At 40.6% G+C, this 25,407-nt stretch overlaps 1 protein-coding gene across 2 annotated transcripts in view; it reads left to right on the plus strand.

Moving 5' to 3' along the window:
- Window positions 1-2,746: 2,746 nt before the first annotated feature.
- CHST9 (carbohydrate sulfotransferase 9) overlaps window positions 2,747-25,407 on the plus strand; it is an 84,245-nt gene continuing 61,584 nt past the window's right edge. The window contains exons 1-3 of one of the 2 annotated variants that reach the window (XM_085314343.1): window positions 2,747-2,813; window positions 8,075-8,137; window positions 10,291-10,492. In XM_085314343.1, coding sequence (XP_085170469.1) covers window positions 8,075-8,137; window positions 10,291-10,492 — 265 coding nt within the window. In that variant the 5' untranslated portion in view covers window positions 2,747-2,813. Of the gene's footprint in view, window positions 2,814-3,448; window positions 3,497-8,074; window positions 8,138-10,290; window positions 10,493-25,407 lie in introns of those variants that run through there. The other variant, XM_085314342.1, reaches the window with a different exon arrangement.

The raw sequence follows: 25,407 nt of genomic DNA on the forward strand, positions 1-25,407 counted from the left end.
GTCATTGTGGGGGCACAGTCCAAACATTCACATCTGATTTAAGGGGCTTTTGCAGTATGCACCTGCAGTCCATGGAGAAGCAGTGGTGAGTGAGGGCAATTGTGATCTTCTTCTATGCCAAACTTTCCTTCACAGCTGTTACTGCTCCATTGAGCTGATAAACTATACAGGGAGCATTCTTAAAAAACCACAATTTGTCTTATTATGAAGTAAGGCTGTTTTCTTTTCTTTCAGTAATGTGACCTGTAATTTTTGGCAGGTTCTGGTTTCGGTTCATGACCTGTTACCTTTCTTTTGTAACTGTACCGTGACTACTCATATTACTACAAGTAGGCATCACCACCCAACTGCTGTCTCCACTGCTTTCAGAAGATGATGTTGCTATTTTAACCACTGAGCTACTCTCTACAAGAAGATACAGGAAAAGTGTAGAAACTTGACAAGAATAGGTTTTCTGATGCAGGAGCTGGCTCTATACCAATCAAGCTGACTCAGACAGACTGCCGCCACCCTTTCGTAATCTGTTTCTTTTTTGCTTTCCTGTTAAGCTTCAAGAGATGTTGATTACCTTTATGTAGTTGATGAGCTTCCTAATCCAGTGTCCAATTTCACCTGCACGTTGAATTTTTAATCTTGTAAAGATCCTTAAATCCACAGTTGAAATATGCYCTCTGCACTGGAAGAACCTGTAGGGGTACAGGCATTATATAAGCTAAATACACCTTTCCCCCTCCCTTAAGTTATAAAATGAGAATTGGCTTTATCCCAAAGCAGTTAATTTATTCCTTTAACTGAAAAAAAAAACTCACCAAGACATCTGATCTTTTCACTGTTATATATAACTTTAATCAGTTGATGGGTACAGCATGTGAGTAGATCAGCCTGAAGAAATATGTTTGCAGCATGTACTTATTGAATGAAATTAAATCTACAACACTCAGAAGGTTATTCTGTGTATCTTTATTAAAAACTTCGGTGACCTTCATTACAATCTTTTGAGTGCATTACCTGAGGAAGCTAAAATTCAGTAAGYATGTTGTTTTTCTCAAAATTCTCCCTGGCCATCTGGGACTAATAGGTATACAATTTAAATCTGAGGTTGTATTTTTTTGTTAGGGCATATGGTTATCCTAGCATCACATGCCTGTCAGCTTGCCCAAGAGAGGAAATATGCTCAACTGTTGTAAAATAGCTAGGAAAGAACATATTCTGATGTTAAACCATTTCCCCCTCCCCCCCAATTTATTTGTGGTATTGAGCCAACAAAGCTGCAGGTGTGACAACATGAGGGCTTATCTTTCCCCATTAGAACTTTAAAAGTGGTTTCATGGTTGGCTTTAAGGGAAAACAGGGAAACTATTTTTCTCTGGGTTTACTGCGAGCTGCTAGCCTCCATTGTATCCATAATGAATTATGACTAGGACGATCCTTAAGTGAAGTAAAAGGGGGAGTGATCCTGGAAACTAAAAATTTATAGTACCATGGGTGAGGTCATACATGCTTACAAAACCCAAACTAAGCAGGAGTGGGATGTCTTAGTGTTTGAATAGGAAATCCACAGGGAACACCCCTGTGCACAGGTCCTGACTGCTTGTGGCTGCTCCAGAGCCTGAAGCATTTTGCTATGAACACGTGTTATCCCCAGGCTCTAGGTTCTGGTTGGGGTAGCTGCATTCTGCTTAGCTGAATCCCTCCAGAAATCAGATTAATGCACTGCTCTTTACTGTCTGCTGAGTTGTCTTGGGCTGGTTGGCAACGTTAAGCTTCACGGCAAAGGTGGTTGCGCTTTGCTGGTTGGAGAAGTGATCCCTGTGTGCTGCCTATAACAGTGTGTGCGATGATTTGAGATCTGTCAGGAGAAAAAATGCTGTAAAAACGTGAAGTGTTAGATTGCTTTTATTCTAAGAAAGGGCTTATGACACAGGTGAAGGATGGGACAATAAGTCAAGGAGTATTTCAGAACCAAATCCTGGGGTAATTCTAGAGACATAGCACTGCAGTAAAACCCTAGAGGGGAGAGAGGCGACTAAGGTGATCTGAGCACAGCTCCAGAAAGTCAGAACTCCTCTATGCTTACCCAATCTCTAGCAGGAACCAGAGCAAGYCCTTGAAGAAATGTAAGCAAAGAAATACACCGATTAAATAGAGATAAGGTCATTTGCCTGTGTGGCTGGACTATTATCACAGTTAGCTGATAGTGCTTGCAAAACAAACTCGAAGTGCTAATAAGTGCTAAATAAATAGGTTCCTCCATCATCTACTCCTGTTTCCTGTAGATGACAATGAAGTTGTACGTAGGAATACTACTTGCTTTAATAGCTAATTCCAGTTATGACTTGCCATAGCCTTTACCTGGCAGCTCAGATGCACTCGGTTGACTGCGCAGGGAGAATCTACCTATGGATACGTAAAAGCAAACAAAACTCGTTAGCAAAACGCGTAATCTCAGAGGAGTTTTGAGGAGGGAATGGAAAGACTCTTCCTATAATTACATGGGCTTTGTAGACGGATGGGAAAAAGGGCCGACGGAGGAGGAGCTGCTTTATTTACCTGCCTCGGCCGGGAGTCGCTGCCGCGGGGTCCCGGCCCGAAACTTTTGCGGCGAAAGTTTGCGTCGCCGCGCCCCTGAGCTCCCCCCCGCGGGGACACGGCCGCGGCCGCGGCGCGCAGCTTCCGCGGGGGCCGCCCTTCGCTGACCTTTCCGCGGACGGCCGCAGGGAGGAGCGCTGCCGGCCGCCGCGGGAAGAGGGGGCGGCGCGGAGCGGCTCCGCGGCTCTGCGGGGGCGGCCCCTGCGCGGCGCGGCGGCGGGCAGGTAAGGGGGCGGCCTGCGCGCCGGGGGGCTGGGCGCGGGGTTTTCGGCGGCGCCCGCTGCGGGGGGCTCCGGCAGCTGCTGCTCGGGCACCTCCAGCACGAGCCGCGCAAGGTTTGCGCGGGAGCGGAGGGGTGAGCTCGGCGGGTGGTTGCGGGGTCGGGAACAAACCTGGAAAGTTTAAATGGATCCTTTCGCTCCCTTGCTGTGGCCCCGTGTGAGGCAGCGCTCCGCGGCTCTACCAACTTTTCTGCTGACCCCTCCCCAAAATCGYCGCACATCAGAAATCTGGAATTCAGGGCTTGTCTGGAGAGGGGGAAGAAAAAAAAAAAGGGGTAGTATTGCCTGTACATTTTAAAGCAGCAGAGTGAGTGATTGGGGCAGAGCACAGGTCTACTTGGCATACTAATAACACATTGGTTTACTGCAGTCAATAAGCAGGTATTTGAATTAGCAATTCTTATTTGAATTCTGCAAAATTATAAGAAGATCCTGCTTTTGGCACCATCTGTTTTCTAATCTCTTCCATCCTAAAGGCGGGGGGCGGGGGAGTTCACCTCCAACCCTACTGGAAGATTCAGAGCCATCCAAATTGCTCTCCTGTGAGCCCTGCTTCTGTTTAACTTTCTGTAAGCCAGGTGACTTTCCTGGGACTGCTCGCTTACTGCACGCTGCGCTTGAGGCAGGTAAGAGCTAAGCCTGCCAGCCCTGTCTTTGTCTGCTCGGGTGCCTGCTGCCATCTGTCCCCCTCCCTCCTGACTTGGAATTGTTATGAAAAATAATGCTATTTTTTTTTTTTTTTAATCTTCCATGTAAGAAGGTGTCATGCAGCAGTAGAATGACACTCTTGATAATGAATTTTAGAGTAAACTGGCATATTCAGTACTGCTGGAATATCCTCTCTTCTCTCTTTTCTCTTGAAGCATGCARAACTTTTCAAGAAGTTGATATGCTACTACTTATGTGTATGACTACTCTGCGTGTGTTAATACAAGCACAGCTTTTGTTTGCTTTTGTAATGGAAAATGATTAGAACTGCAGCTTTAAGTTAACCTGCAAGTGGCTGACAGTTGCTCTACAGATTAAATTAGTATGATCTGCAGTTCAGTAGGATTTATGTTTGAAGAGGAGGACCAGGGAAGTTGCTGTGTTGCTGAATGTGCTCAGAAGCAGTGCAGGTGCTATGGGCTGATTTCAGTCACCTTGTGCAATTCCTGCGGAAAGATTTAATGGCATCAGAAACCAATATGTGCTTCTTTACTACAATGAGTCATGTTTATGTCTATTGTTTCATAAGGGGAGTTCTTTGGAAAAAATATTAAAGGAGAAACTAGTGGGGTTAATATATAAAATAGTCAAATCAAATGCAAAACAAATTTACTTTGTCATATTATTTATTTTGTATAACATATACACTATAAAGTGGATTAATAACAAAATTTAATTGCTGTAACAACATTGAGGTCTGCCCTGTAATAAAGGAAAGTGAAATAGAAAAATGTTAAATATGTGTGACTTGGCTAAGTGGAAGTTGCTCTGGTGATGTTCATGTTTGGAATTTCCTGATTGTTCTTGAAACTTTAATTCTAATTTTATTTTTTGAAGGGGCTTCATTTTTTTTTTTTTTTAGAGTTTTCTGTGGGTGAGGGAAGAATGTCTTATGTATGTCTTATGGAGTTCTGTAACAAATTTTTCTTAATGGATTTGCAAGGTCAGTGGGTAGTAATCTTATGTTATTGCCAGTGATAAAAGTTCTGCAGGCCGGATGGTGTCTTCAGTTACACTTGGACRCAACCTTCTTACAAGTGGTTCTTGAGGGTATGAAGTTGCTGAGGTGTTGGCAGTAGGCCGGGACAGGCTATTTTCCCTCCTCTTTGGCACCAGTTATTGAAGTCCTGTCTGTCAGGAGGTGGCAGAGAAATTCATCACTGTGCTGTCTTGTTCTCAAGCCACTGCAGTGAGGCTTGTCACATAGCTAACTATACCCTGATCTCTGCCCCTCCCCCAGGAGAGTCCTGTGGATGGAAAGGGCCACATTAGGATAATTTTTGTCATTATTATTCCTTTGTTGTCAGAGTTTATACTGACTAGGTTCATTCCTGTAACTTGCCTTGCAGAACTGAGTTTGGTTATCTTGATCTAGTCAAGCACTTAATGCAAATTTCTGTAAGGACTTTGACTTCATCCACCTATAATACTYCCCTTAACTTGCTGGAATGAGAAAATGGCCAATACTGTATGTTTATTCATAGCCACCAATGGAATAAGCCACTGCCTGATATGAGGCATTGTTGAAAGCTAGGGCTATGCCTTCACACTTTTATTGGGAAGCCAGAAAGTTGGTGTGTGAAAGGTGGAAAGATAATCCTGGAGGATACGTGTGAAGTGGGACATGTGCTAACAGATGAGAAGTAAAGGAGGAGAGGTGCCTTGCCCTAAGATGATGTCCTTGTCTCCTTTTGCTGCCCAAGCTGAAAGTAGCCTGGGCCAGTGTCCAGGAGGACATTCCTCGGTGCAAAATTTCCCTGTCATGATACTCCAGTGGTGGCATCAAAAGATGCTTCTTGGGGTAAAGAAGGAAGGAAGGGAAAATAGGTGTGGGCTGCAAAGGGTTGCAGTAACTTTATCCTTTTTCTGTTTTGTTTTTATTAATTCAGGTGTGTCTAAGGAGATGCTGAGCTAGTGAGCGAGTATTTGTGGTAACCTGCAGCAACATGAATACACTGACCATTATAAGGAGATCAGATTTTTTCATGAGTAGTCTGCTGACTAACCACTAATAATCATCATCTAGAAGGAATGGAAAAGAAGGGTTTCTGAATACTTCCTGAGACAAACTACTACTTTGCTTTTGTATCATTTTGACTTCTGAATTAGRTGATGGTGAGAAGGAAAGTGGTAAGGAAGTTTTAGGTTGACCAAGCATATTGCAACCAGATGCCATGAGTTTTGTGCATGGTGTGAAACCCCAAGAAGCCAGGAGCAGTATTTGAGTGCTGGATTTCACTGGCATAGCATGGCCCTAAGAGGTGCCTCTCCTCAGGTACAAGTGTATTTGCTTGTCAAGAAGAGAAAGGTGGATGACCTAGTGAAATGGGGAATCGTGCCAAAAGCAGGAGGTGCTCTCTTCCTCTTTTGGGGTRACTGTGCTATTTCATTTGCTTGTGTTGGCCTTRCACAAGAACATGCGCCTTTGAACTRGGCCCAAAACATGAAAGGGATTGTACATGCAACGTTTGTACATTAGTGGAATGCAGATTCCTGAAACTCTGAAATTTGATAATGAAATTAAATAATTTGGCCTTGAAAGTGAATGATTATTAACTTGTTCCAGCTTTAAAATTCTTGCTGGATAAAGCTCTGTATTGAAAAGTAAAGCGTGTTATGTTGTGTCTGCAACTATAACTCTTCCTCCACGATAGATAAGAATGATACACAGTGATCTCTCTCAAAAGCACTCAAAATTTTGGGGTACAGGGGTCATTGTGGCATTCTCTTTGCAAGCTCAAGTTGAAACAGATGGGACACTGGGTTCATGATTTAAAAAAAAAAAAAAAATTGGGCTGAAGAAAGAATTGGGTTCAGTAGAGGTAAGCAGGACACTTCAGTTTTTTTAGGCTGCTTTTAGTTTCTGTAGCAAAAACATTGTCTAGGTATGGCCCAGCAGAGCTATGTTACCCAGGACTGGGTAGAAAGAAAGATTTACAGCTAGTTAGGACACTGAACCTCCATGTGGATTTCTCTTTTGGAAATAGGCAGGTTCAAAGTAATTGCTTTTTTGCTCTTCTTTCATAGCTATAAGGGGGTATTCATCTTGATTAAAGCATCTTTGCGAGTATTTCCTCTCTCCCAGGATGCTGGGAAGTGTTATGCACAATCTTTGTTTTCAGCRCTAGAAAAGCCAATTTGTCAATGTTGTGTGGCCATTCTTAAAATTCTGGTAGAAGACTCAGAGACACAGACTTTTTTTTAATACCTCTCTGATATTTTTTTCGTATGTAGGTGACAAATCACTGTATTAAGTAAGTTTAACTACTTATTCAGGCTGAAAAGCCATTAAAAATCTTATAAGCATAAGCATCTTCAAATTTCACGGTATTTTAAGGTATTTATTGTCTGACTTATGCTGAAATAGGTAGCCTTACTTAAAATTAATTTTAATTTAAACCTGGCCTGAACATAAACTTGGCCTGAACATAAAGAATATGATTTCACTTAAATTTAAAGAAGCTAAACTGATTTCAACTATGTTGAAAACTCCTGGTGGCATTGTAATTTGGGGATATGACTACATGCTTGAGATAAATTGGCTGTAGAGGATTCTTAGAGGATTCTTTTTTTTCCTTCTTAGCATTCTTCTATAATTAAAAAAGAATTGAGGAGGGGGGAATGCATCTTGAAGTGCCTTATTATTATTTTTTTTTTGAGGAACTCTTGTCCCTCAAAGCTGAGATTGTCCTAGTAGAAAAAAAATTTGTCCTACTAATGTATTAAATTGCTTGGTGCTGTTAATGTTTACCATCCGTCTGAAGAATGCTAACGCAAGGCTTGTGGCTGGTCCTGCATGCCACCCTGTGKGTGTTCGGGCTACCTCAGCCACACGTCGCGTGTGGGCCATCCTGTGCCGTGAAGGCACGCGATAGCTGGGATTGCTGAAGGGAAAACGGCAGGCGCTTTCTTCGGGTGACTCCTTTGGAGGCTGTAGCTCGGTAAACCAGTGCTTGCCTGCTTCCTTTGGCAGAAGGGTCTCCGTTTCATCTTTCTGGAGCAGTTTTCAGCAGGATCAGTTTGCTGAGCCCTGTCGTGCTGGCAGGGCAGGCGGGGACGGTGGGAGCGAGTGGCTGGAGCGAGCCGCGGTGCCAGCCTGCACGCGCTTGGCATGTTGGTGGAGCTGAAAGCAGTGTCACCTGTGTGGCTTGAGGGAGCGTTTCTTGGCCACCCAAGGAAACTGTTTTGGAGAGGAGAGCAGAAAATGCAAGTGAGAGTCACAGAGAAGCAGAGATGGAAACAAGTGACAAAACTACAAGGGGGCTCATTTGGAAGCCTGCCAGCGTTCACCATGAGTGTCTGGATTGCCTGCTTTTTATGGCGAGACAGTTATGAATCCCAAATAGCTTTTCCAAAAACTGTTTTGCACTTTCTGGTACCTGCAGTTTAATTTGTTTCTTTCCAAGATATTCATTCCCACCTGCAGAGTATTCAAATGTCTTATTCTTTGTTCTCTCTCTCTTTTATTTTTATTTCTTTATTTTTTTTTAATCCAGATGCTGTCAGTGTCCTGTAATGTGAACAACATAGCTTTTGTTTGGGAGGAAAAAACAGAAGAGGTTTGTATTTGTTTGTCCTTTTTACTGTAAGAGTTCTTGAAGCGCTAATTGTGCTGGAAAGCTGCTGTGTGGTTAGCAGAGCGAGCTCTGTGGAGGCCCCCAAACCACGTGTTTGCTGCAGGACTGGTAGGTGCAGAGACCGCAGCACAGGCCCAAGTAAACCTTTTAGCATAGATAAGGAAGCCTGGAAATCTGAGAGTGCTGGAGGAAAAGGTGCAAGCGATAACAGCTAATGAAGAGCTGGCRGGAAGGAGACACCACTACCCTCCACCCAGGCAAAAAGCATTTCACAAGGAACTCCTCRGGTGCTTGCCTTTCTTTCGCCCAGTTTTCACCACTTCTTTCCAGTGAAATGCATCAGAATAATAGCTGCAAACAGGTATGTAGGGAGCATAGGTACGTAGGAGACGTACATGCCTTCTGTAGGGAGTTCCATCTCTGCAGAATTTGGAGAGAAAGAACTGAAGGGAATAAAGCATCTACTTGCTTTCCTTTCATGTTAGCTTTTGGACTAGTTACATTGTGACCTATATGGAAAACATGGGCTACSTTTATGTTCTGTTAACATTTAGCTATCTATCCACCTACAGAGAAGTTGTGTATAAAATGATAAATACTTAAAGTATGGCTTACATTTTCAGTAACAGATTTACTGGCAAGTTTGTGCTTCATAAAAACTATATATATATATATTTTAATGGCACATAACTGGAAAAAATCTGTAAAATTCTGAATACCATTTGGTTGTTCTTGGAATCTTTTGTCTTTTAGGAAATGTAGTTACTGTTTTATTCAGCAGCTACTTTTAATAGATGTTCCTATTAAACCATATGTGTATGTGTGTTTGTTAGAAGCTCAACAATCAGATATGTGACAGTGCTGAGTTATTTAAAATACAAATATTCTTGGGAACGCAAAGTACTCTTACATTTTGTGGTAACTGTTAAATGCCTTTATTTTACTTTGTGTTTATTTGAATGCACATGAAGTCTAGTTCTGTTCTTTCAATAGACTTCTTTAAAATATTTTTCAGTATACTGTTGTCTGTTAAAATCTTAAGTTTGCATTGCATTCTTTATTGTAGTTTACTAGAAGCTTCCATCAGATACTCGCAAGGGTGCACACTGTGTTGAATTTTTCTTCCCTCCCTCACCCCACCCGTACAGGCTAGTTTAACAGCTACTCTTCAGCTCCTGGTAACCTGCTTTCAAGGTGAACACAATCTGGTTTGGGTTAAGAAGTTTTTTATATATATATATGTATATTTTATATATATATTCTACAGTGTCTTCTGTATTCTGTTGTTATAACTTGAATTTTATGACTCCTTAGTGGCAGGTGTGGTGCATTAGGTAAATAACTTCCTTTTTCTGGGGCCCTCTGATGTGCCATAAAACAATCTTTTTGATAAGGTTTTATGTTTGATCTCATTCCCACTGCTATTAGTGGCAAGAAACAGRCTCTTGACAAGTCTTTCCGCTGTTGCAAACTGTCTGGGTATAAAAGATAATCCATTAATTCCGTTTCTGCAGGCAAAGTTACTGATACCACCTGAATCTGGGGTTTTTGAGGAAGGTGTGGGTTTTTTTGTTTGTTTTGTTTTTTGTTTGTTTGTTTTTTTGGGGGGGGGATTCATGTTTGTGGGTGAACATCAATTATAACTCCCCAGAGCCAAGCCTGTGCAAGGCAATTTGAGCGAAGCTGTTGGTCAAGGGTGACCGCACAGTTCTTGCTCCATGCACAAAGGGCCGTTTGCACCAGCTCCAGCAGCAGAAATGCTASMYMAYYKSTGSCASMRRTKRKSTAGCACTGGCACGCAGCCAGGTCGCCCGCGGAGGGCTCTGGCTGTTGCTGTAGCTCCCAAGCYGCAGCAGTCTGTGGCAGTGGTGCGTTGGTGTAACACCTGGCGTGTCGGCGCTCTCTGTCATCCTAGAAGATCCCTCCATCTGTGTGGAGGTGAAATGGTATCTGCAGTAACTTCTGCTTCAAACTYATCAAGGCGTACAAAGATTGTTGAGATTCAAAATAGAAAACAACCCCTTAGAACTAATAGCTTATAAGAGCTGCACCTCATATATTGTACACTGTTTAAACTGCCTCTGAGGTGGCAAATAAAGTAGTGTAAGAACTAGCTGAATCTCTTATTATTTCAGGTCGATGTCTCAGGAAAAGGTACAGAAGAAGATGCAGGCACACTGAAAACTTGTGAACCATGTGTCCTTTTGAAAGCTGAAAAGCAGCCCTCTGGTAGGGTCATGAACCTAAGACAAGTGTTTGTGTCTGTACTGATGTTTGGGGTAGCTGGTCTACTCCTCTTCATGTATCTGCAAGCTTGGATTGAAGAGCAGCATACAGGTACAGTAGTTTTTATCAGCAATTGCATCCATTACTTTAAAGATGTGTTTAAAAAAATGTTTTGTTGAATGTGTATGAGTAGTTGGGAGACGTCTGCCTTGTTTGGCAGTAGAATGGGATTAGCAACAGATTTATTTCAATTTCTGTACTTCATATAACTACTAAGAATTTTTTTTGAGTCACATAGGATGCTTCTAGGTACCTAATCTTATGGTAGCAACATTATTTGTGTTGTAAAAATGTACTCTCTATGCATGAAACCAAGCAAGGGCAGTTTAGAAAAAATTCTGGGCTTTTTTGTGGGGTTTTTACATCCTGTGTTTTGGGGCAAAGAAATTTTGGTAAAATTCCTGCAATGTCTTGTAGGTGTAAGTGGACTTCTGGGCACCAACACTCATGTGGAATCACCCTATTCTGTTTTGTGTGTGTGTGTGTGTGTGTTAGGGTTTTTTTTGTTTGTTTGTTTTTTGAGACAGTTAGATACTGGACTTGACAAGGCTTTTCTGCATATAGTATCAAAAGCATGTGGAAAAATCAGGTACATTAGTRTTAGCACATGGCCCAGGATAATGCTTCTGAGTTGAATGTCTGTTGTCTTCATTTACTATACTTTGGTATGAACCATAGGGTTATCTGGATTCCTTTTTGGATGGAACTAAAACAGGAGATGCAATTCAGCCTCTAAAAGATGCTCACCTCACCGGACCAGTCTGGAGCTAGTTTGAAGTAACTCCCCTCTGAAATACAGGGTGGATTTCAGGACCTCAACACCAACTGTTTCACTGTGCTGGTCCACTCCAGTTGTACCAAATTACTTGATGACATGTCCATAGTTTTAGTTGTATATGTTTTAGGGTTTTTTTCCCCAGTTAAAAATACAGAATATTTCTAGCTTGTTAAGATCTACTGACTTTCTTGTCCTCATCKCAATTGCTTAGATTCTTTTGCCTCTGTAAAACTCTTACATTATAATATGCTGAAAACATTGTGAAGAACTACATCTGTAAAACCACCTTAGTCTTTCAGTTTTATTAGTCTGTGCTTTTATTCTGCAAAATCTGTTACATTCCAGTAAGCTAGGTTTGGGAAGGCAGAGTAGGGGGTGGAAATGTAGTTTGTTATCCCTGACACTGATCTTGAGTTCTTTCAAGTAAGTGTAATGATCACTTCATTCATCTCAATCTATTAATATTTCTGGGTTGGTCCAAAATATTTGCAAGAAAAAAAAAAAACAGTTAAAAGAGGAGGTATTGTTTCTCTTTGGAAATGTTCCCTTTGATACCAGAGTGTTGACAGAAATATGTAGTACTGCAGATGGAGTCTTCCTTGAAAATCTCTACTGTTGCCAGGAATGTGAAGGGCAAATATCCTCATTTTCAAGTTAGTTCAGGAATGTAGATGATGCTTGTAGATTATTGATTTATTTACTTTATAACATTCTTCACATTCCTTGCATCTTTTCTTGTCCCGAAGTTAACCTTTTTTCCCTTGCAGTGCTTCTTGTTTCTCTTTCTCAGTGTAGTTTCCCCCCACTTTCCTTTTGTGTGTGTACATGTACCATTAAAAAGAAACAAGAAGTGTGTACCTTGGTCAACCAGAGGTTTTCTTGAAAGTTTTGTCTTTGATATATTGCCATGATGCTCTTCAGGAGTGAGGCTGTTCCTTGTATAAGTGCATCACCTGTGTATGAAAATGCTTCTGTAACAACAACATAGAAACAATCGGAGAATAGCAGAGTAATTAGCTTAAATGTAACTGCAGTTTTGAGTGGCCCTTTGTCTCTTTGGACTGCTGTTGTGGCAGCACTTTAGCAAGAACCCATGTACAAAAAAAAAAAAAAAAAAAAAAAAAAAGAGGAGTTTGACTTTCTCTACTTTCTCACTACAGTGACTAGCTCTTGCCATCAAAAAGAGCATGGAGAAAAAAACTTCTTTGGTGTCTGCTCTTTCCTGTTTCTCTTCCAATTTAACATGTATAGAGCCTTTCATTTTATTTCAAACACCTGCATCTCCTCTAAACCTTCTGCAGCTCAATTATCCAGTAGTATTTCTCTCCCCCATCTTCTTCATGCTGCTGCTTACAAGTTGCTACAAAATAAAACATGTTTGTGTATTTACAATATGCCTTAGTTTACCGATGGGCATTTTGCACTTTCTTTCCCTTTCTCTGCTGCTGTGTTCTTCATGCCATGTGTTCTGTGCTGTGGCTTTTTGTGGGGCTGAGGTCTGCTGCAGTTCTGGAGAGTCCCAAATGGACAAGTATCTTTAGGATGTAATGTGCTCCCTTAATTGGATCAGTAGTCGCACAGCTGTAAGACAGCTAGAGTTGTAGTCTGCAAGTGGCAGGGCGTGTGATTTGATGTTATGAAGAAATGGAAAGCATGCCTCGTGCTTCTGAACCGCCACTCTGCGAGCCTGTAGGGACAAGTGCATTTGTAGGCAGAGCTATTTTTATCTCCCATGCTGCCCTACTCAAAACCTAAGCGAATCAGGACTGCGTTTGGCTGCTGAAAGATGGAAAGTTGGCTGCGTTTGAGTTTAGGAAAGTATTTGTTTTGCACCAGTGAGCTGCTGCTGCTTACCACCCCACTCTTCTGAATATGGAGCCTTTGTAAATCAAGATCCCTGGGACAGATGCTAAATTTTACTCGATTGTTGTTTAYAATGTTCATGCTTATTTCCCAAGCTTTCCTGGCTGAGAGGGGAATGATTCCCAGTAAGATGTAGATTTTGTGTGAAATAAGAAAATCGTACGGTAATATGATGTTTCTTATTAGGGTTTATCTTGCTATTTTAAAGTCAGARTATTTGCTTACACACTTAACATTCTCATTGCCACTTCTTTCTAGCTGCTTGTGTGCGATTACAGTAGACCTAATGCTGCTTTTTTCGTAGTTTTCTTTCTCCCTTTCTTTTCTATTTTCTCTCTATTTACTCTTCACATCTTTGAGATCTCAGCTCTGATTGGATTCTCCTCTTATGATTTTCCCCTTCACCCAGCCTTCTCCAACATGGCTTTTCTGATTAGTTTGGTAGACTTCCCTCATTGCTCACATTTATCTAGCCCAGGAACAACTTCCCTAATTTGCATCCTGTCCTACTTGTGTTGCACCCACAGACTCAGTGGCTGAGGCAGCAGTCTTACGTTCTTTAGTGAAAGCATCCAGTACTGTGGCATGGATTAAAATGCAAYGGCTGTTCACCTGCTTATTAATTTCCAGGATTATTGATCTTATACAAGGAAAGCAAACTAATGCCTCTCTTATAGAAGGCATCAACACAGCTGATGTCCTGTTGCATCGTGCATTTTATACCATGAATCAGGTGATTCATTTATGAATTCATGAATATGAATTATGAAAGGGACAGACATTTGTATGTTAACACTGGTAAGTTATAGACTTGAATCAGAGTTTTAAGTAAAGAATTTTGATTTTGTACTTAAAATTTTGGGGGGTAGATTACTACAAAATAATCTGAAAATATCTTGGTGAATAGATCTGTATGCTGGGCTTTTTTGCTTTATTTTATTTTTCTTCTCAGTAAATTGTATGTAATTCTTTGTCAAGTACTCCTAGTTACTTTATGCCTGCGAAGGACTACTTTGGTGCTTCATGGTCTGAAGTATGTATGAATAATGATTCATTTGACTATGGCTGCGCTGCCTCTGTCATCCTGTAGATTTCTGCTTCCTGAGCATGGGAAAATCTGTGTCTTCTCTTCCTCAGCAGCTCTGCAATTTACTGAAGGGATGCCAGGCTTTTTGTGCATGCTTTCCCCTTCCCTTGCRAGGCACCCGTGTGGCTGCTTTTCTTTTTTTGCCAGGGACTGAAGTTCTTTGCAATCAGACTGTTCCCGCAGATAGGCAAGATCCAAGCAAAGGACTGAAGAGCAAATTGTGTTGAAATGCTTTTTTTTTTTTTTGGGGGGGGGGGGCCTTACTGACTCTGATATGTGGAGATGGTGTGCTTTTTACAGTCAGCAGGTGCCTGGCCAGKGTTGTGCAACACGCATACTCTCCTGCCGTGTTGTCTACTGAGCTGCTGAGCTTCCTCATGCAGAGCCCTTCCCCTGTTCCTCAGGCCACAGCTCTTGCTTTTTTGAAGAATCTCCATCACAAATTGGAATAAAAATCACATTTTAAGAAATGTTTGAACTTCTATAAAATAGAAATGAGCTTTTTCGGTTCAGTCTGCCCTCACCAGCTATCCTCGCTAGCTGCACAGTGTGTCTGTACTATGCATACGAAGGTAGGCTCTTTCTCCCACCCCCAACCCCCCCCCGCAATCTGCTAGATTTAGTAAACTGGAGGCATATTTGGGATCTGTGGAACTTATTCCTTTTTTTTTTTTTTGAGTCTCTAAACAGCAAATGTTTGCATTTGTGTAACAATGTACACTTGTACAAGTATATACGTGCAGCAATATTTAGTCTTTGTGGTTTCTGTGGGTTGATTTAAAAAAAAAAATCCTAAATGGCGGGCTCTCCAGAACTGAAGAGATACTATGAGCTGAAAGCTATTTAAAAACAACAACAATAAACTCTGGACAATGACAGAAAGCTGACCACTCCACTGAATGACAACGCATCTGTTAGAAAATTATGCAAAAGTTAAATAACTGATATGTTAAGCAACTACAATATTTATTTGTACAATAGAAAGAATGATTGCTAATGGCTCTGTATAAAGAAGCGTTTACAAATGTTGTCTAGCAGAATAACTRTTCTACTGCTTATCTCGCCGCATCCTTGCAATAAACATTTAAAGATCAGGAGGCAGACAGGTTACTAGGTAGTGGGAGCCATTTCAATGTACAAGGGATTAATGTCCTTCAGATGGTGTGTATGATTTAGCTGAAAAAACCTGTGAGGTGGGTCTTGGAGCAAAGAGCTCAAGGAAGAAAAGCTTCCTTTAACAGTTCATGGGTTTTGGTTGTTTTGTGTGTTGCCTTTTTCTTTTCTTTTTTTTCTTTTTTACTTTTAAAGGCAGTCCTCAAGCAGCATGGCACCATGGTGATCCACTAGGCCATCAGGTCTGGGTCCCTGCTGCCTCAGACAACTGCCTTGTATACTTTCTATATTTTTACATTGTATTTATGTTAATGGYATATTCTAAGAAAATGTTTCCACATATTTAGAGTATTTCTGCAGAAGGCATTTCATAACTGTCAGTTTGAAACTTGTAAGATTCATGTCACATCAGTAAATAGCATTTTCCTTCTCAGCTMCTCCAACCTTGAGCCCTGTGGATATGTCTGTAGGAGTAAATGTTACTGTCTTTTGCYACAAATGAAGAGTGAGTTAGATCAAATGATAGGCTAAAAAACCCTCCAAACTGAGAGTCAGTGACCAAATATGCTTTCGGATTTGTAAAACGTGAATATTCATTACTTGGGGAAACTGCAAAATACGCTGCATTTCAAGTGTTTCACTGAATATGTATGAAACTGTTCTCAGACATGTATCAGCCTCACTTGATGTAAAGCAAAAGGAGTAAAAAAACAGGCAATTATGTTAGATTTTAACTATTTTGATTTGGTGAAGATGTGCAACAGAACCCTGCACTGCTTGGGAAGTCTTAGCTGGCCCTAACTGGCAACAATACTTTGCAACTTTATCTGTTAATTTATCTGTTACGGTAGTTCTTTAGAAAATCCACTCCTTCCAGCTCACCTCCACCAAGATATTTGTTTCTGTACCACATTGCAGCCTCCTCACAGTAACTAAATCCAAAAGYATCACTGGCCTCTAGGAAGCTTGTCTGAGACCTGCTACAACATAAATCTGCCACTTGCTGCCACATTGAGTCAAATTATTTTGTGTTTATACTGACCATGTTGCTTTCTATTGTGTGATCCAGACTGAAATTCACAGTCCATCGCTCTAGCAACAACTGTACTGACTCAGTCTGATCTGGTCTCTTAATCCTCCATCTTCCTATGAGCCCACTTAGCACCATCCGTAAGGGGCAATTATATGACAGTTCTCAAAGCCTCTGAGGGATGGTAGAGATCTTGTGGTTTATGGGAGCAAAATAAGAATGCTAAGCAAAGAGGATTCAAAACCTCACATCATCTTTTTAATAATTATTTCCCTGCTTAAACTTCTATAATAATCTTAAACAAATAAACCCCTGCTACCCGCCCCCTACACACACACACACACTCAAAAGAACCACAAGTGCGTGTGGTCAAATGCCACCTTTTCTCAGCTAATAATAGAGGAAAAGGATGTGGAGGTGGTTGACTGCCAGGCAGTTGACAAGTACTTTGTCACTCTGCATGCTTAGATGCTGCAGCTTAGAATTGCCCCCTGGAATGGCAATGTGAGATACACGTTAACCAGTGCTGGGATACAGGTTGAAAAAAAAAATGGGTAGAGATGCATGAAATTTACTGTGGGCTGAGTAAATAATCCCACCAAAGTTGGGGCACTGGGGGGATTTGCTTCAAGGCTAGGCCACACTAACAGCGATGGAGGTGCAACCTTCRCCACTCAGACTGCCTTTCTGTTTCTGCGTGCTGGAAGCATTCCTGGCTTGGAAAGCAAACCCATGATTTTCGCTGCTTCTTAGGTGCATTTTTCTCTTCTGCTTGCCTCCACCACACCTCCTTGTTTTGCCAGCCATGCCATGTTGCACTGTTAGCTCTGCAGTGGGGTAGGAGGCAGAGAAGTGGCTGCCTGCATTGCCACCTCCAGCGTGCTGGACAGGCTACAGGACTTGTGTCCCCATCTGGTGCATGCAGAGGTGGGCAGGCTGCTGACAGTGAGGAGCATTTTGTATGTCTCATGTTCCTCAGGAAGGCAGCATTGGAGCACAGTCCTGTGCACCTAGTGCAGGTGATTGGTGGTGCTGAGCTGGGGCTGCTGCTTGGCACCCAAAGGATCTGTCTTGGTTAAGCATGTGTGTTACTGCCTCCATCCGGCAGCTACCCTYATGCTTTGGTGGAGACTGTCCCTGCACTCAACTAAAGCAACTTCTGGCCTGCCTGAAGTAATGCCACCATGTTCCCTGAAATCCTTAGTTTTCTCTGTCATGACTTTTTCCAGTTAATTCCTGTAGCTAGATCACCTYTGTCAATTAAACTATCAAAGTGACTTGGGTTTTGTCAATGAAGCTATTGGATGAAATATAGGTCTCACTAAAGTCTGTGATTTATGGATCGGTTTTGTTCCTGTCTATACTATGGCTGTCCAAAGAAAACACTGTCTTCCATTCCTTGTTTTAAAAGTGCATGTATTTTTGCTATGGAAAGGCATAACTTGGTGTCTTATCTGTGGCTGATATTCCATCTAATCACACGAGCTGAAATTCGCCCCTGCAGCCAAGATCTCATCACCGACCTATCTTGATCCCGACCAATACGCTGTGCCCAGGTATCACTCACAAAAGCTGTAGGTGAACCAGCATGGTCTGTGGTTCTGACTTCCCTTGGATCAGTCCGATCKGAGAAGTAGCAGGTATAGGTTCATCAGTTGGCTTAAAAACAACAACAAAACCCAAAATAAACTCCCCTCAAAAAACCAAAAGGCTCTCTGGACTTCTCTTAACTGCTAAACATGTCAGCAGTATACTTTTTACTACCAAAACTTGCTATAGCAGAACAAAAACAACTTTGTCTTTTGTTTGTTTTCTTCTTTTCCYTGATGTAAGCAGCAGTCAAGCATCAGATCTAGCATTTTAACTCCATCAGACTGTGGGGATTGTGATTTGTTTACTTCTGTCTTAATCCAGTCCTCATTTGGTGCAGCTGAACCAGGCCTTTACAGGTGATTCTGCAGTTTTTCCAGCAGTTTTGATCTTCTTTTGAGTGTTAGATAACGTAACTRGAATATTTTGGCTTTTTGGATGTGGCTCCTTGGGTGTCCTTTTTTTTAAAAAAAAAATCTGCTTTAATTTTCATATATAGAAGCCTCAGAAAGTTGTGGGCTTTGGAAAATTGGGTTCCATCCTGAGAAACAGAGATAACAAGGAAATACATGTCTCCTAGCAAAGAATTTCACTAGCCTAGTACATAATGGGTGATGGCCTAATAGCCGCAAAATTTGACATGCACCTTGAGGGGCCATTTGTGGATGTCATGAACACTGGGCAACATTCAGAAAACTATTTGAAGGACAGCCTGAGGTTAAGAGTAATCAGAATCAATATTAAATTTCACTGTGAGCAAATGCCAGGTGAAAGAAGAGGAGGTGTTAATTGATTTTATGTAATGTGATTGGAATGGAGCAGGTCATTTCAGTGCCAATTATAATCCAGCAGTAGAAGAACTTACCCAACTGTATATGTGTAATGGCACAAATGGAGGAAGAAAACTTGTTCCAGTTAAAAGTGTGTAGTACTTTCTACCACAGAGATATTATAATACAAACTTTAATACAAGCATCCGCTTAGAAATTGCTCAGTTGAATGGGGATTATTTAGAGTCATGCAGTTGTGCCCCATGTATGTGCATATCCCCTCTTGGTAAGTTATCTGCAAGAGGAAAGAGGGATTGGGATTTTTGTTTTTGATTATGATCATCTAGGGAGATGTGGTGCCTGAGCTCTGTTAGCTGCAGCTGGAAACACTCGTTTGTGTTAAAYAGAGGAAAATACCAGTGCCTGATGTGTCACCATTCATCCACAAAATATTTTTAAGTGAAGAAAATATGTTTAATGGGAGATAATGAATATAATAAACATTCTTCTCAAAGGCAGTTTTCTCTCTCACTTTTGGTCATATTTAGCATCCTTGCTTACACTTTCAGATAGGTCCTAGAAAGGGTAAGAAATATAGTTGTTCCTGAATACTTCTTTTAGTTGCCAGAAATTCATGAATTTTCTATCACGTTGGCCTAAGAGGTCACTTTGACTTTGCATAACCCATATTGTATTTTCAGAGAATAGTATAGCTTGGACRTAATATTACGTTTAAAAAATGAAGGTAACGTTCCTGCTGTCATACGGCAATTGATCATTTCCGAACACACTACTGTGTTTGAGCGGGCAAGCTTTAATTCRATAAGGGTCTCATTTTCTTGGGTTAGGGTGGGGGTTCAGGATCTCCTCCTAAGGGATCTGCTCGCTGATGTGCTAGCGGTGTTTTCTCTGAGTTGCTCCAAGACTTCCATGGTTCTCGTTCAGGTAGGAAGCCAGCCGCAGTGACTGCTGCTGGCAGCATTTCAGCAGGAATGAAAATATACTGGTGTGCACTCTATGCAAGCCCAGTGACTTCACTGGAGGTGGCGCAATGTCAGGTCAGCGCTCTTAAAGGACAGCAGTACTTAGTGGCGAGCAAAGCAACTCTGATGGGCGTTGGAAGGGGAAACAACATGAGCTTTGTCCATTGTAAAGGGATTTGGAGAGCACAGTGGAGTAAGAAAAGCTGTTATTCTTTTGTTAAAGGATGGCTGCTTGGGAGAAATCAGAAGTTTTCAGGGCTTTCACTTTTCAGATTTACTCCTTCTAACTTAGGCCTCACAGCAATGGTAGTCGAAGGAGAGGCTTTAATGATGAAAGGCTTGTCAAAGCTGGGACGATAAGATTTTCCTCCTTTTGCTYCGCTATCTACACAAATAAATAAAATTCATTTATTTGAAATAATTTTTAATTGAAGTAATTAATGTGTTAGTGTTCTCTGAAAAAAGATATTAAGTGACCAAGAAGTTCAGTGAAATCTGTGTTATGATAATATTATATCCACAAGATATACTACATTATATTAAAGCGTTACTATACATTTTCCAAATAAAGCACAACAAGTTGAATGAAGAAAATGCACATTGATGTATTAGTTTTGTTTATGTTTCTCTTTGTTTCTGGCTTTGTTTCTTTTTTGCTAGCCTAAAAGATTCATTACTTGCCCCTCCTGAGAACTCACGGGCTACAACTGTTGATGTAGGACGTGACAGTTGTATTTTATGTAAAACGCAGCCTGTTAGTTTAAACATGCTAGTTATATAGTTCAGTATATTTCATTGCTTTCTGATGTTTCTCTGATTGCAGACAAGAATCATGACTGCTTTTYCAGAAAGCTCTRTTGCTGTATTCTTGATGTAGGAGCAGAGAATCTGAGTTTGCTTGAACATCTACTTCTTTTATGAGCCATTTAGGAATGTTCAAACTAAGCTCCAGAGAACAGTTACTGATTAAGGCAACGGGAACTCATTTTCCTTAGGAACTGAAGTATCCCTAGGAACACAAGAAAACACCTGTGTTATTGTCAAGACATCTTACCTTTTCTACCTACTAGCAGTGCTCTAAGAGATCATCAAGTATGTAAAATACTGACATTAGGAAGAAACAAATCTGTGCCTTATTCTGTGATAGAAGGAAAAAAAAAAAGCAGGAAGATTGGTAGAGGGGCTGCAACTTCCTTGAATTTTTGTTTTCTTTTTTACTCTTTTACTGTGGGAGGTGCTGAATTATTAATGTCCATTTGATTTGAATAGTCCCTAATCACTAAAGAAATTACTTGTAGGAGTGAAATCGTTAGAGTGAGAGCTGGATGAATAGGCCCTGACTAACTGATATCCAGTGAAGCAGCAGAATGCAAAACAAATATGTTTGTAGAAGAATTATCTAATGATTTTTCTTCTTTCATCTTGAGAGTGGTAGCAGAGGGAAGGAAATGATAAGTGTCTCTCAATAAACTGTCTTTGCCCCTCACTTCTGAGTTTGATCCTGGGAGGGGGAGGAAAGGCAAAGTATGTGTGAAGCATGAGGAACAATACAGAGCTGATTATTGTTTTTCATTATTATTACTTGCTTTGGCCTGTTATTGGTGGCAAAAATAATTTCACCCTGCTTCTCTTTTTGTTACAATTTTGCACTTCAGTGCATATATTTTGAAGAGGAACAGGCAGATTAGACTGGCCTTATGTAGGCTGAGGTAGTTACTGACAGTGAAGTATAAATACTTCATGATTTATTTAACCTGTGAGCAGAAATTCCTTTCTAGTAAAATTAATCTGCAAATAGCTGAGGTATGCTGCCTCTTAAGTTATGATTGATCATGCAGTATAATGAAACTCTATTGGTATCAGGTTTAAGACTGACGTACCTATAAATATAACCTGGGTGAATCTGCCAGATGTTATGAMTGACAGATGGGTTCAAGGTATTCTAGGCAAGTAGAGCCAGTCTTGCCTCTTCAGCCACCCAAAATATACCTACTGTGCAGCTGGGATTAATATGCTGTAAATACAGCATAGTTTAGATTGCAGTTGGAAGTCAATTTAAACAAAGCCTCTTCTATAATGGTAGATGCCAGACTACAAATAAATAATCAATCCTCTTAAAAGTTAGAGGTTGATCTTGATGTTTTAAATGGGCTAATCCATGAAGACTAGTATGCACTTAAATTATTTACATAAATTGCTTGAGAGGTCATCTGTTTACCTCTAATGCGCAAGACAAACTTCCTCCACGTTCTTTTTCTCTCTCAGCAAAAATCTTTTTGGTCAAATTGTAGAACTAATTTTTTGTCACAGTCTGTTTTGCATGCTTGAATGAGCAAAAGGTTGTTTTGTTTTTTGATTGAGTTAAGGTTAAAAACTGAGGAAACCAGAAATTAGCAATGAAGCCTTTGCTATCATTCTAGCATTTTTGTGTGCATGAAGACTATATATTTCCTCTGGATTAGAGGACTGTCTGAAAATAACTAGAACTGGTAGCACAGAGCTTTTTTCAAGGGCATTCGTCAACTTGCAGTMCCTTGCTGTCATTGAGCATCACAGGTAAGAAAGAGTAAAAACCTCCAAGAAAGTATCAAAAAACCTCTAAGAAAGGATTAAAAAGGCTTGGTTAGCCTGTTCCATAATGAGCTGCTTAAAGTTGACATGTTGGCTAAGAAATTTGTTTTATTACTGTTTACTTTCTGTGGTAAACCATGGAAAAATGGGAAAATTTCCAAAAGTGGTGGAGAAAAGTGAATGGTTTCTTACTCTTCAATGACAGGAAAAGCAAGGAAGCCAGGTAATTACAGTCACTTAATTCTAACTTCTATTATGAGAAGAGAGATTGCTAAACTTATTTTATACTATCACATATCTTATTTATTGTGCTCATGAGTATTCTTCATGATTACATACTGCTTAGTTACAACTCTATTTCTCGACAGCTGCTGTTACTGAATATTTTTGGCATTTACTGTGTCATTTCTCAGACATGAATCATTAGATAAATTCTCTATCRTTGAACCACATTTCAGTAACTCTGGTAGAGGAAGACTATCATTGCACTCTTAGCCATTATGAGGGGTGGGAAATACAGTCAGTATTGCAGGTCCATTATGACTAACTTGGCCAAAATGCAGGTTTTGCCTTTTGAAACCCTCTGATATTTCATATTTTTCCAGAACTCAAATTCCTGCCATTATTTCTTCTCCTCCCTTCCAAATATTTGGAAGAAACTAATGCTGCTACAGTTTGTAGAAGCTTACTGCAGTGGATGTGTAAAAGTGTAATCTCTTCTTTTTATTGGTAAGAACTAAAAATACATTCCTCATGATTGTTCTGTGCCAAAAAAATAGGTCTGTGCTCCAGAGCATGATGATATTACAAGTAATCAATAAAACTATTGAAAGTTTTTTTTTTTTTTAATGGAAGGAACACTGAAGTTTGACCAATTATAAGTAATTCTGTGTACATTTCTACAATATCACTCCCTAAATATTTTTTCCTCAACATTTGTTGTTTTTCTCTGGTCTGATAGTACACTTGGGCAACAAGTGTTCATGGCATAAAGGTGATGTTCAGGTACTTARATTGCTCTAGACAGTCACATTTTGTTCTTAAATAACTAACAATAAAACAGAGCAGATAAGTATGTAGTATGTTTGTGTTTCGTATAATACCAAATACTCGGTCATCAGAAGCATTCATTTGAAACTATACTATCTAGGAATGTTTTCCAGCTGCTAATGAAACGTTTGATGTGAGGAAATGAGGCCTAATCTGAAATCTAAACATCCAGTTAGAATAACAGGAAGCATTTGTACATGAAGGCATTGCCTTTTAGTGATGCTGTGAGCTGGGGCAGGAGGGGAGTACTGGAAGGCAGAGCCTGGAAGACAGTAAAATAGGTATACGGGTGCTGTGACATTCAGTCCTTGAGAACATGCCTGTCCGAGAGTGACAAACTCGGCAGCTCAGAGAAAAGCAAAAAGCCCAAATCAGATCCCTAGGATTTTTTTAATTATTATTTTCTAATGAGGAGAATTTAATCAGAAATAATCCTTTTAGTGAGGGATGTTTATGGGACATCGTAATGTAGTTTTAAAATACTAGATGGCCTGAATATCAGTGGTGCTGAGGAGAGGGAGGCATTCAAGCAGCTACAACCCGGAAAGCGGTGGCTTTGAGGAGAAACACTACTTGCGCTGAGCAGAGGGTAGTGTGGCAGCAAGAAGATCGCTCTCTGCGGTGGGAGATGTATGGTGGCACCGCTTGCTTCAGGTATCTCAGAGACTTGTTAAAGCAGACTACAGATAAGAAATAAAACTAAAGCAGGTCGAGTCCAAAGGTTTAGCTAACTTAGCATGCTGCTTCTGACTGTAGCCAGCAACAGTGCCTAAAAGGGGCTATATAAATAAGGCAAATATATACTAATAATTCAGGGAATTTTCTTTGCACTTTGTGTTTTATAAGTCAGGGTCATACATTTGTTAAGTGGCCCTGGATTATTTCTTCTTTCATTAATTTGTCCAGTGTCTCCCGGACTGATATCTTTACCCTGTGATACCTTGTGTTGAGAAGTGGCCAGCTGAAGTGTATTGGAGATGTTTAATAGTGATCTTTTTATATCATGTTTTTTAAATCTATAGAAGTATTATTCCCTAGAGGGCATGGTATCACTGGTTCGCTGAAATGCCTTCTGTCCCTCTAAGAACATCATTTATCTTAAAACAGTAAAGTGACTAATGTGTGATGGGCTCAGCAGAGCATCCTGGCTACTTTGGTCTTTACTTCCTTGTTACCTTTCTGTGCTTTTCTCTGGCAAAGATCGTAGCAAAGGAATGCCTTATTGCATCACCTTTGTTTTGTACGTGTCAAAGAATTAGCAGTCATTTGGATAATTTTTTCTAATTATTTAAAAAAGGAGTAGAATCTGTTTAACTCATGGCTGTTTGGAGATTATGTTCTGATGTGTAAATAGTCTTTCAAAAAGAGGAGTTTCAATACAGATCTGTTAGACATTTGGAGGGATTTGGGTGTAAAGCACTTTTTTCCATACGTGGAAGATTATCATTTTTTAAAAATGAATCACAGAGAACTGCACTTCTCTGCCAATGAGGTCAGTAACATGACTGGAGTAACGATTGGTTGGGTGTCCTTTTCGTGCCTTTGATAAAACGTGTGTCTTCTAATGTCTAATATTGAGCAAGGCAGAAGTATTTGAGGAATTCAGTGTTTCTCTATAAAACCTGTAGCGTTGTGAATGCCATGTTTGTTCAGTGTTGCTTGTACAGCGATTAGAAGTGCAGCTGACAGTCCGAGTTGGGCAAAACGTTTGCTAGGTGTGGATAACATAGGATAGCCTTTTTTTTTAATCATCATCTAGAGTGAAGTTTTAGTGTATCAATCAGTTGTGTAACACATTTCAGAACATAATAATGATTTAAAAGTATCTGAGAAAATTATTGCTATCATTCTTCCTGCTGCTTAAATAACATGGCAGCCGGTCAGATCCTGTAAGATGAGCTGCCAGTCATTAGTGCATAGAGATGTGCAAGTTCGCTGCTTCTGCTCAGAAAAACCGAACCTCCAAGAGGTATCAGAGGCATTTTAGCTATGAAACTGCTAGGTTAAACATTCCCAGACAGAAAGTAAAATTTCCTCTCTTATCTGACAATTAGTGAGGAAGATGAYGCTGCTGAACAGTAAGAGCAGCACTCTGGTCACTGCTGAATAAAGGTTTGAGATGTAAGAGATG

The sequence above is a fragment of the Rhea americana genome, unplaced genomic scaffold, assembly GCF_003343005.1.
Source record: "Rhea americana isolate MKP2758 unplaced genomic scaffold, rheAme1 scaffold_40, whole genome shotgun sequence".
NCBI classification, from domain to species: domain Eukaryota; kingdom Metazoa; phylum Chordata; class Aves; order Rheiformes; family Rheidae; genus Rhea; species Rhea americana.